Source organism: Emydura macquarii, unplaced genomic scaffold (assembly GCF_026122565.2).
Source record: "Emydura macquarii macquarii isolate MOO-44397 ecotype Brisbane River unplaced genomic scaffold, CSIRO-AGI_Emac_v2 contig_1253, whole genome shotgun sequence".
Taxonomy (NCBI): domain Eukaryota; kingdom Metazoa; phylum Chordata; order Testudines; family Chelidae; genus Emydura; species Emydura macquarii.
The window spans coordinates 87,722,730-87,735,804 of record NW_027131390.1 but is presented as its reverse complement, the minus strand read 5'-3'; the positions used below and the strand labels follow the sequence as shown (position 1 = coordinate 87,735,804).

Sequence of the window (13,075 nt, the reverse complement as noted above, 5' to 3'; positions counted from 1 at the left end):
ACATCTTAACAACCGTTCCCTTTCCAATGTTGTCATTCTCTTGTTACAGGACTATTTTTTTTAATAATGTATTTTCTAGCCATTTTGTGCATGTGCACACACTGCACTTGTTACCAAACACAGTAGGAAATTGTCATGTTCCGGGGTACAGTCCAGAACCATGAGGGTGTCATCACCTGCCCCCCAACCGTGGGTACCTCACAAGGCTTTGCTGTTGTAGTTCCCAAACAGGCTGACATCAGGCAGGTTACTCTATGTGTCTGTGTACCGTTACATCTCTGGTTCAGCAACTCTGACCCTAGCAGCCTGTCAGCAACACCCAGTCACACTGTCTTCCAGCAGCCTTGATTACTCCAACACACTCCCACTCGCAGATTGTCCAAAAAGGTGTATTCTGCACTGTCCAGCCCTTTCCTGGACAGTTCAGATATTAAAGGTCTGTTGCCCTGTAAAGGGTCAATATTCAGCAGTTTGCTGCTCTAACTGGAGTTACCGAACACTTCAGATTAAACACGACACTGGATTACTTTAGACTAAAAATAAGACACATTTATTTAATTACAAAGAGAGAGGTTCTAATTGAGTGCAAGTATAAGGTATTAAAGTCAGAAATGGGTACAAGGAAAATAAAGATATAATGCCTTCTAGTACCTAAAACTTAACAAACTAGACTTGGTTCAAGGTAAAATCCTTACCACATGTTCCCAGCAACAGGGGTGACCAAATTCTTATGTCAGGATCAGTCTCAAAATCAAAGGGCTAGTTCCTTTGTTGTCTTAGGTGAAAAGAGAGAGAGCTTGGGATGTTTTTGCCCCTCACTCTTATAGTCCATTTACCCTTTGAAATCAGTTTTCCTGGGAGTTATCCCTAGATAAGGTTCATTCCAGCTGTGAGAAAAGAAATGTGAAGGCATGTGGTGAAAAAGGTTTTGTGTTTGCTAAAATACAGGTAGATCTGTTCCTGCCTCCCCACCCACCCTTAATTGCCCAAGAATGGCTACTTGACAGGTGATTGCCAATAAGCTTTGATGACACTTGGCTAGAGGCATCAGCTTGCCCTCCCCAGACTTATCTGATAAACACACAGTAGTCATAATTTCATTTTATGTTCATAACTCAATATGTATGTCATACATACGTTACATAAGAATATTGATGGTCAGTATGCTGTTAGTTTTTAAATGATACCTCACGAGGCATATTTTGCATAAAGATTATTACAATAATGTGTAGGGTATGACTACAGTGGTGCTTTTAGTCCCAGGAATATCATCTGTATTTCTGCTTTCTTTTCCTAAGTCTCTCGAGTTTTCATTGGCTTTATTTTAATGAAAACACATTAGGGTTCTTAATTTAGGCCCAAAATGTATGCTGTTTATCATTTCTTCCTCTCCCTCCCTGTCCCCCAAGATCATGTCATTTGTCACGAATCTGGCTAATTTTGCAGCCATGTGGATTGAAAATAAAAGCTCATTCTAAACAGCATAAATGTTGGTCACTACTCTTGACGGGCAACTGCTTTCAGAAGGCTTCAAGAAGTTGTCTGAAATTTATACTTCTGAGTAGACCATTGTGTGGAACTTCCATGGTTATTGACTAGTCATAGGCCAACTATGATCAAATAAAATAAGCATGTATCTTGGCAGATTTTTTAAATCTCTGTGAATGGGAGTCTTAAACAAAACCATTAAAAGTATTATTTCTTTAAAGATATGAATGAACACAGCTCTAGAAGCCACAGTATTTTCCTGATTAATATTAAACAAGAGAATGTAGAAACTGAAAAGAAACTCAGTGGAAAGCTTTATCTGGTGGACTTGGCTGGGAGTGAGAAGGTAATGAGTACATTTTTTTTATCAATAATTTTTGCCATGCTTAGAAGTATTATTGTAACTCCTAAATTGAGTGTGTTTCAGTGCTATTTAAATCTTTGGATGTAGCTTATGCAACTTCTGAAACTAAACCTAGCATATCTTTTATGTTATTAAAAGTCTAGTACATAGATAAAAATATTGGCTCAAACTTAATCTGTGACATTTGGAGTTCAAGGTGGAGAAAAGCTGCATGTCAAAAGTACTAACTGGAATGAAATGCAAAACACAGCATCCATAGTCTGTCTTGAATTTGTAATGGAGTGAATTGCAACAACATAATTTTCATATAACTTTCATTCTGTATTTGAGCATTGATCTTCATGTTTGCTATAATGGGGATTATGGAAAGCTGTGTTTTTGTTCACTAGTGTCTAGAGAATGTTGTTATGGGCATGATAATAGACATTCCACCAGTGTTTGTTTTGGGAGGGGTGTCACATAACTTTTCTGTAAAGTGTTAGATTGGGCCGTTACTGTATTTTTCATTCAGACATATGTCATTTCCAGTATTTCAGTTTATTTAGCATGTTAGTGATGAGACATAGATATAGCTGAAGGCTACATGTATGTTTTGAGGCTTCCTGCATGATACATTTCATGATAGACTGATGGCATAAACTATTTTTGCTTTCATTTGGATAGAGAAAAAATGTTAAGCAGAATGAAATTTGTGTCTGTTTACTCAGAAGAATAATGGGCCTGAACAGAATTACAGTGGAACAAAACTCCATTTTGTTGCCCAATATTGATCTGAACATGAAAGAAAAGTTCTTAACATGCAGTAGAACAGAATGCCTGGCTATAAATTAATAATACAAAATTTCTAGGTTAGAAGGATCACTTCAGGTCTAATTTAGGACTCTCCAGTGCATTTCTCCCTGCTCCTCACCCACACATTTGGCACTAAGAAGTATTTGAGAAATGATGGAACTTAAGTAGTACAGATGACTCTTTCATAATGGTAATAGACTTTTTATTTTTTGTCTTTAGAGGAAAATGGGAAAAGTAAAATGTTGTTATGTTGCAATATTTTGCATAGTTGGTAAAATAGCCGCCTTCACACATTGGTTATTAACTCATTGGAGACTCCTTTACGTTGTGGAAGCAAAAAGCTCTTTCACTTGAAGAAATGTATACATGAACTTATTTTATGCCCATTAGAAAATTTTGAAAAATGAGTTCCCATTAACTTCCCTTCTGCCTTAAATTCACAGGTTTGTGACTTGTTCAACTGGTTTCAGAGCATTCAGTAGAAAACCTGAAATTATGCAGCCTTTTCGTAGGCTAGCCTGTTCATTGATGGGAAAAATTTTCACTTGTCCATGATGTAGCATCCATTTCCCATGGATGGATGCAGAAGCAATATCAGGCACATACTGTACCTTCAGAGTTAGAATTAGAAAAGAAGTATATGGCCTGATTCTACACTTCTTAAATTCCCATTAAACTCAGTGGTTTCTGTGACCAAGTTAGGACCTGTAGACTATATTCCTACTTTGAGCTAATGGGAAGAGAACCAAGAAAGAGATGGAAAATGCCATTAAATAGACTTTTTCTAAGAGACTTTAAAAGTATTAGGTACAATTTTAAATAACTTGTTTACTTTGATGGTAAATTTTTTTTTCTTTCAAGGTTCTGTAATTTTTCCATTGTCTCTTCCTGTATTATAACATTATTTGCACAAGCTCTGGCTGACAGTTTAGTCTGACTGATTTCTGCTATCTGGTAGGTCAGCAAAACTGGAGCAGAGGGCTCTGTTCTTGATGAAGCTAAAAATATCAATAAGTCTTTGTCTGCTCTGGGCAATGTGATCTCAGCCTTGGCAGAGGGAACTGTAAGTAATCCTTTCTTTTGTGCTACTAAATAATAATAAAAGCTATATATGTCAGTCTGCTTTCTTTAGCATGCATACATGAAATAAGCTGACATCTCCACTTAGAAAGGGGAGTATTAGCTTTGAATTGTAAACTAATGTAACACTGTCCTTTTCTATTTAATCTAGAAAGTATAATGAAAACTAACTCCTAATGACTACCAGTTGAACTGTTAGCAGGCGTAACACATCTTAATAGAATCAAAACAAGTATACCTATGTCGCATGTTTCAAACTCTGTACAGTCTAAATTGTTGGTACCTCATGCATTTTCTCATGTGCCTATTTAAAAAATATTGTTTGAAAAATATCTTGTCTGTCTTTCAATTAGAAAACCCATGTTCCATACCGAGACAGCAAAATGACCCGAATTCTTCAGGACTCCCTAGGTGGAAACTGCAGAACAACCATTGTTATCTGCTGTTCTCCCTCCATCTTCAATGAAGCAGAAACCAAATCTACCCTAATGTTTGGACAAAGGTGAGTCTACTCAATATTGGCCTGGACAGTGTTTCTTCTGTCTGCCCTGGTAGCATGTTCTGAACCAAATGAGCTGCAGTGTGTGTAGAAGAGAACTATGTTAGATGGACATAATTTTTTAAATGGAGGCTTCAGTTTCTGTACAAACTGCAGTAAAAAAAAAGGTGTCTGTACAGAAGGACTCTACAGAGAAATAAAATGTATCGTTACTCTGTAGATTATAAGAAAAAATAAATGTTGTGATGGCGGGCAACTACACTAGTCAAGAGTTCAAAGACACTTAGGCCTTGTCTACGTTGCAAAATTGTCAACATACAGCCACTGCAGTAATTAAAGCAGTGGTTCATGTCTACACTTGCTCCTTCTGTCAGTGGTGCGTGTCCTCACCAGGAGTGCTTCCACTGACTGAAGTGGGGCATTGTGGGACACTGACGGCTGGGGCCCAGCAGCCCTGGAGCTGACAGCCTCAGCTGTAGGTGCAGGCCTCACAGCTAGCCCCCTCCCCCCAATCTGTCATTCGAGTGCTGGGCTCAGAGGTATGACCCGCCCCCTGTCCCAGTGCTTACAGCCCAAGCTATGGGTGTGAATTGTGAGTGCTGCAGGGGGCAGCTCACAGCTTTGAGCACAGCGCCTGGCTGACAGCTTGAGCTGTTGGTGCTGGGGTGGGGGGTAGAGGCTCCCACCGTCAGTCCTATTTGGAACTGACAGCCAAAAGCCAATGTAAGTAACGCAGTGTTTATACAGACACTGCATCACCCTAACTACGTTGACATAAGTGCTACGCCTCTCGTGGAGGTGGGTTACTATATCGGTATAGTGGGCCACATACTTTGACGGAAGCAGCGTTGTCGTGTAGACACTGATATGATTAGGTTGACGTAAGCTGCCTTATGTCAACCTAACTCGGAAGTGCAGACCAAGCCTTTTCTCATGGAAAGTGCTAAGCACAGTAGCATCACTTCAAAATGTTTGTGGAAATGGTAACAGCACTGTGTGTTTTCATCCCCAATCTAACCCTGTAGCTCACATCTGGTTTTGCTTCATCTGGTGAGCTTTAACTTGAGGCTGCTTTTGAAGCTTTTAAGATTTAGCATGTGAATAAATGCTTCATTGGATTGGGGCCAAGATGAGGTTAACACTGAGCTGCCAGTTTGTACAGGTAAAGGTCAGAATACACCAAGTTGATACAATATAATTTTACAGTTCAGTTTAAGTGAATATAGATTAGCGTACTTTTAAAGCGATATTGACATGAAAGGTTCACTTTCCCTTCATAAGCATGTATTAATCCCCTCTAACATTACTGAAGGTGATATGCACATTCATTGTGTGTAGATATTGCCATATATGTATCTATGCCTCATTTTATACATACATAGCGAAGTGCATTTAACATGGGAAGTCCAGTTTCTGTGTTTGGATTTTCATCTCTCTTGGATTAAAAAATAGACCTTCTGTTCAGAAGGCAAATCGGTTTTTAGAAACTGTCTGACTCAGCACAACTTGGCTAACGTGAGTCATGATTGCTGTTACATGAATAATGGATGCAGTGCTGTGAATTTGTTTCACCTGTGCATGTTATCTGTAAAACTAGAAATAACGAAGTATCATGCTAAAAATACTAAATATTTTTTTTACAAAGGGGAAAGCAATTTTATCTCGATACATTTTTTAAGGGTGGATAATGTTTCTTTGCCAGCCCACCTGTGGGTGTTGGAAGAATAGCTGGGTACTCCATTGTTATAATCAGTGGTGGTATAGCTGTGTTGATCTCAGGATTTTTTTGGTCTCCCCCCCCTCCCCCTTTTGACTGGAGAGGTGTTAATGGGCCACTTCAGCTTGAATTGTCCCTTGAAATATGTTGTATGCCTGGGGTAGTCAATCGGCGGACTGTGGGCCAAATCCAGACTGCTAGATGCTTTTGAATGGATCCTGAAATATTTTTATTTACTTTTTATGATCATTTTTTTTGTTATCATTTTTTATTTTTATTCTTTGGAGTCTGGACCTTGACTATACCTTGACCAAGAAATTCAGACCTTGTCAAAAATAATGGACTGCCCCTGTTGTATGCCATCTTGTAGCCATTTCGGTCCCAGGATATTAGAGAGACGAGGTGGGTGAGGTAATATCTTTTACTGAACCAACCCGTTACTGACAAAATGATATAAAAGACCAAAACACCCTATCTCCCATGGATGAACGCTTTTTGCAAAGTGATCACTCTATATCTGACTGTCAGTCCTCCTCCAAAGGAAACCTGCACAACACTTTCAAAAGATGAGGCTGGACATTTAAATTCCTAAGCTTTGCTAGACACTAAAAATTATGATCTTAATAAAAACATGGTATTTATGACTTATTACAACAATCTCCCCTTTTTTGTTCTGTGATAATGGGTGTTAATAGGCACTTCATCTTGAATGGTCCCTTAGAATATATGCTAACTATTTATGCTTTTATCTGTTCCATCTTATATTTAGCTGTTATAAGTACCTTTCCCAGACCTGAAGCCGAGCTTTGTGTAGCTCAAAAATTTCTCTCTCATCAACAGGAGTTGGTCCAATAGAAGATATTACCTCGTCTGCCTTGTCTCTAAATACACAATGGCAGCTAACTGCCCCCACCCCAATCATTCATAATTGTCCTAAAACAGGAGCTATAGTGCCCATAATGCAGAGCAGTTCACGGTGAACAACTAAATACAAATATGATGCTTGCTGCTGTGTTGCATTAAGATCGACTGAACAGAAGGATCTGTACGCACCCTGTAGTGCTATTCTGTAAGGCTTTTCTAGAAAGAAAATGAATGTTGATATTTACAGTGAACATTTTCTATCCTTATGCCACCAAGGAAACCAGAAAGAGCATGCTTTTGTGCATCTTTTTCCTCCAGTGGGGCTATTTGCAGATTGGGTCATGGATTAAGATTTTAATACTAAGGGAAAGTTACTGAATATTTTGAGGCTTATGGATGATCATCATTTTCATATTTTTCCTTCTGGAGATCCTCCTGGCCCTGCTTAGATCCTTGATGAAGCTGTGTTTTCCTACCTTTAAAGCATTTACATTAAATGGTTAAATTTTCCAGGTTTAAAGGTCATCTGCTTAGACCCATTTTACAATATTGAGGAGGGTGCATATGCTTCATTGGAAGTCATGTGACTGTTTCTTCTCCCCAAACCTTTGAACCACTATTGTTTTAAATAAAGCAGTCTCCACTATATAGAGAGAAATCATAAAATTTGTTTTTTGCCATGTTGTTGTAGCTGTGTTGATTCCAGGATATGAGAGACGTAGGTGAGTGTGGTAGTATTTTATTGGGCCAACTTCTATTGGTGAAGGAATCATAGAAGATTAGGGATGGAAGGGATCTCAGGAGGTAAACTAGTCCAACCCCCTGCTCAAAGCAGGACCAACCCCAACTAAATCATCCCAGCCAGGGCTTTGTCAAGCCAGGCCTTAAAAACCTCTAAAGATGGAGATTCCAGCACCTATTCCAGTGCTTCACCACCATCCTAGTGAAAAAGATTTTCCTAATATCCAGCCTAGATCTCCACCACTGCAACTTGAGATCATTGCTCCTTGGTCTGTCATTTCCACCACTGAGAACAGCCTAGCTCTATCCTCCCTGCACCCCCCCTTCAGGTAGTTGAAGGCTGCTATCAAATCCCCCCTCACTCTTCTCTTCTACAGACTATAAATAAACCCAGTTTCCTCAGCCTCTCCTCGTAAGTCATGTGTCCCAGCCTCCTAATCATTTTCGTTAACCTCTGCTGGACTCTCTCCAACTTGTCCACATCCTTTCTGTGGTGGGGACCCAAAAACTGGACACAATACTCCAAATATGGCCTCAACAATGCTGAATAGAGGGGAATAATCACTTCCCTCGATCTGCTGGCAATGCTTCTACTAATGCAGCCTAATATGCCATTAGCCGCCTTGGCACCAAGGGCATGCTGTTGACTTATATCCAGCTTCTTGTCCAGTATAACCTCCAGGTCCTTTTCTGCAGAACTGCTGCTTAGCCTGTCAGTCCCCAGTCTGTAGCTGTGCATGGGATTCTTCTGACCTAAGTGCAGGACTGTGCACTTGTCCTTGTTGAACCTCATCAGATTTCTTTTGATCCCGTCCTCCAATTTGTCTAAGTCACTCTGTATCCTATCCCTACCCTCCAGGGTATCTATCACTCTCCCCAGCTTAGTGTCATCTGCAAACTTGCTGAGGGTGCAATCCACCCCATCTTTCAGATCATTAATACAAATGTTGAACACAACCGGCTCCCTGGGGCACTCCACTTGATCCCGGCTGCCAGCTAGACATTGAGCCATTGATCATTACCCGTTGGAGCCCAATGATCTAGACATCTTTCTATCCACCTTATAGTCCATTTGTGCAACCCATACTACTTTAATTTGCTATCAAGAATACTGTGGGAGACGGCATCAAAAGCTTTGCTAGAGTCAAGGTATATCATGTCCACTGCTTTCCCCACATCTACAGAGCCAGTCCTCTCATCATAGAAGGCAATCAGGTTGGTCAGATGTGACTTGCTCTTGATGAATCCATGTTGACTGTTCCTGATCACCTTCCTCTCCTCCAAGTGCTTCAAAATGGATTCCCTGAGGACCTGCCCCATGATTTTTCTGGGGACGGAGGTGAGGCTGACTGGTCTGTAGTTCCCTGAATCCTCGTCCTTCCTGTTTTTGAATATGGGCCCTATATTTGCCTTTTTCCAATTATCCGGGTCCTCTCCCGATTCCCACAAGCTTTCAGAGATAAAGACCAATGGCTCTGCAATCACATCAGCCAACTCCCTCAGCACCCTCAGATGCATTGCATCTGGCCCTGTGGATTGTGCATGTCCAGCTTTTGTAAATAGTCTTGAACTTGTTTTCACCCCTGAGGGCTGCTCACCTTCTCCCCATTATGTGCTGCTCAGTGCAGTAGTCTGGGAGCTGACCTTGTCTGTGAAGATGGGCAAAAAATGCTTTTTGGGTACGTGAGCATTTCAGCTTTTTCCACATCATCTGTCACTAAGTTGCCTCCCCCTTTCAGTAAGGGGTCTACACTTTCCCTCACCGCCACCTTATTGCTAACATACCTGTAGCAAGATAGGAGACAATCTGTGAAGTCTTTCACCAACAGAAGTTGGTCCAATAAAAGATACTATCTCGCCACCATCTTGTGTCTTTCATAACGTTGTATTGACAGTGTGACACTACAAATAGGTGAAGTACAACCCATAGGAATGGAAATTTGAAACAGGCTTGAAAGAGTGATGAGACAGTGCTCAGAGAGCTAGCCCTTGAGTATTCACAGTGGATACCATACTAAAAAGGGCAGAGGCTAGTTCTTTGTGACAAAGATACAACTAATAAAATTACTGCATCCCACATGCAGTAAAAACTGCAGTGAGAATGACTGATCCATTGATTGTGGAGTGACTGGGATGTGGCAGTGCGGTGGAAGGTGGAAGGCTGACATAATGTGAAATAGGGCTTCAGGGTTTTTTGTTGTCAACCAAGTTTTTAGAATTACTTAATGGAGTCATGAAGGAAGTATGTTAATTAAGATAATCTGTCTTTTCAGATAATAATTAGCCTGTCTCTCTTGGCTAGTCATTGAAGTAATCTATTTAGAAAAGTAGTTTATCAGCTTTTCTGCATATGTGCTTTCTTTTGAATGTTAATTTGCTTATCCCAGATGTACATAATGTTCCTTTCTGTGAAGTTTCTGTTTAACCTGATAGTGTTGCTTTTACTCTGATTGGTTCACTAGTTGAGCAATCCAGTGACCGTCAACACTGAAGATTTTCTAACTAGAGTTGGTGATATTTGTGTGGTGAATAATAAATTCACTGAAAACTATTTTTTTTTCAGGTCACTGAAACTATTTGCTATTTTGAGTTGAATTCAGGAAATAGTTTCAGCTGAAAAAAATTGGGGGAATTTTTTAATCTAAACTCTTCATTTCAAAATTGCAAAACAAAACGTTTTGACTTCTCATTTCAAAATGACATTTTGTTTCTAAATGTAGATTTTAAAAAGTTAAAAAAACACACACACCACTGCCTCCTCTCCCAAAAATAACCCAAAATAAAACCAAAAAACCAAATGAAATAGGTGTCTGTTCAAACAAAACATTTTGTTTGACTCAAAACATTTTTTTTCCTTTTGGTGAGAGAACACCAAAAATATAGTTTTAGGTTCAAACCAATTTTTCTTTTATAATTTTTCATTTTGGCCTCCCAATCCAAAAAAATCAATTATATTCACTTTCCTAACTCATATTATTTTTAGAAAATATATATTCAAAAGCAGAATCCCAGGAAATTCTCCTGTATGTTTTAGGTGGTGGGTTGGGTGGGGATTTTTTTGTGCAAAACTGCGATCACTATTGGGATAAAATAATTGCAATTGAATCAACTTCATTCATTGTTACTATTGATATATCTATTAGTGTTTTGCTTACTTCCTACTCTAGCACTATAATAAGGCTTGTAGTTTTGTTTATAATTGTGTATGCTCTTTGAAGGCACACAAAGGCCTTTGGATCTTGAGTACCAACAATTTAAACATTAGTTATTGGCTTGTATCCATCCTGGACCACATCGGGCAAAAACTCTCAAACTCAGCAGTTTTGGTCCTGGTCAGTATCTGGATGAGAGACATCCTAGGAAAAGCCAGTGTTGTTCATGCAGTTGTGCTGGTGATTTTAGTAGGAGATACTCTTAATCAGTTCTGAGAGAGTGCCGTGTTGTAGTTTTAGGGAGCAGTATGCCTTTGAAGGAGCCATCTTTAGAGGAGAAGTAAAGTTATTTGTCTATCTTTACTAGCTGTGGTCACTAAAGTGTTTTCCCTCTCCTTTGAGAGAACAGGGTTAGCCATAACATCCCAATAACATTACAATTTGGGTAATTACATTCTGACTACTTAAACTCCCTCTGCAAATTCAGCTGGATCTAGTATTCTTTGTGCTAAAGTGGTATACAGTGTTACTTTATACTGTCCAAGGTGACTCACAAAATCTGTTCCCAACTCTCCATTCAGGATCCTTCTTCTAACCAAGCTGTGGGAGAGGATTATTGACAGACATAAGTTTTAACTAACTTAAAAGAAAATTAAGGCCAAACTTTCCTGTATTGAATGCCTCATACAGCTTGATTTCTGTGTTTTTGTTTTTAATTTTAAAGGGACATTTTTAACTTCTGTATTTAAGAGTGGATCTGCTTTTTGAGACTTGATTCTTTCTTTTATTAATCAGTTGCTCGATTTGCTATACAGAAAAAGTTTTTTGTTTTTGTTTTTTTAAAAATATATTTACGCTCCAAGGGGCCAATGCGGCATGGTGTTTAAGAGCAGAGTGAACTGTGGTATTGTACTTAATTTTCTAAGGTGCAGGCATTCAGTGTTTTGGTTCTGTTTCTTTAAATCTGAATCATTGCTGTGTTGCATTAAGAGAAATATTGTGATGAAAACAATTTAATCATCACTTATATTTTCATGCCTTCTGCTACACAGAGCCAAGACTATTAAGAACACAGTCTCTGTGAATCTAGAGCTGACTGCAGAAGAATGGAAGAAAAAATATGAGAAGGAAAAAGACAAAAACAAGAGTTTGAAGAATGTTATCCAGCATCTGGAAATGGAATTGAATAGGTGGAGAAATGGTAAGAAACAATGAAACAAAATACATATTTATTTTTAATTCTAGATGTTTAAATCTTTCTTTGAATCACAAAACATGCATACAAGTTTTCAACACGCACAAATACAAAATTTCCATCTATAATTCCAAGTGATAGTTAACTGTAATGAATTGGTAAAATACACTTCCATGATAATAAATGGTTATTCAGTCTACTAGGTCTATGTATATTACAGTACCAGAAAAAAAAATGAAACATTGGGGTACTAAGGTGGCCTAGTGAGTTAGTTCACTAGTTTCACCTCTGGAGGACTGGGTTGGAGTTGTCATAACTGAAAATTAGCTACATCACATTAGACCACAGACTTATTGACCTGCTATGGAATTTGCCATAATTAGCAGTCTTTGCTCATAGGATTGTTGGCACTGGAATAGGAAGTAATAAATCAGGAGTGAGTTGGAGTGACACTTGTCTAAGGAAGTTTGCAGAGCATGTGTCTACATTGTAGTAGTATTAAGTAATATTAAGGAAGTATGGTTTAGTATATCTTAATGCAGTTTAGCAGTTGGGAAAATTATGTGCATCATGTGCACAGGCAGGTTCCTGCAGGCCATCAGCAATTGCTTCATGAACAACAATTTGGGAACCTATATAAGCAATATTGATTATTAGGGTTTATATTTAAAAAAAAAAAAGTTTCAGGTCTCTACTGCACACTTTAGGAACCTTATGTAATAGAGAACTAAAACTTAAAACATAAAAAATAACCACAAGCCTTAATAATCAATATTGCTTTAAATTTATAATACTTCACAAACATCTAATTAATGGCACTTTCCACTTCACAGCAGCTGGAGCTGCTGACCTGACCACCTGCCTGTAACCACTTGTGGCCAAGCCAACTAACACCTGCTATAGGTTAGTTCATCTTAGTCTAGCCTCCACCAGTTTAGTTCATTTTCCAGTCTGATAGAAATCTCCTGACTCTTTAACACTCAAATGATATGTTCACGCTGGAAATCTCATAGATGCAAGGAAGATCCTAGTTTTCAACAAAGCATAAAAAATCCTATATGTAGATACTGGTTATGTTAGAATTGGACAGATTGGTCATCCCTGTCATGCTCAGACTTGTCATAACTTTCAGGGCAAGATCCTTTTCTGCATTTGGAATTGATAAAAAAGACCCAGAAGGGGT

General features: G+C 38.9%; 1 protein-coding gene across 1 annotated transcript in view; it reads left to right on the top strand.

The window, feature by feature from the left end:
* KIF5C (kinesin family member 5C) overlaps positions 1-13,075 on the top strand; it is a 133,661-nt gene that overhangs the window by 57,286 nt on the left and 63,300 nt on the right. The window contains exons 8-11 of the mRNA XM_067549483.1: positions 1,710-1,834; positions 3,603-3,707; positions 4,078-4,226; positions 11,750-11,898. Coding sequence (XP_067405584.1) covers positions 1,710-1,834; positions 3,603-3,707; positions 4,078-4,226; positions 11,750-11,898 — 528 coding nt within the window. The remainder of the gene's footprint in view (positions 1-1,709; positions 1,835-3,602; positions 3,708-4,077; positions 4,227-11,749; positions 11,899-13,075) is intronic.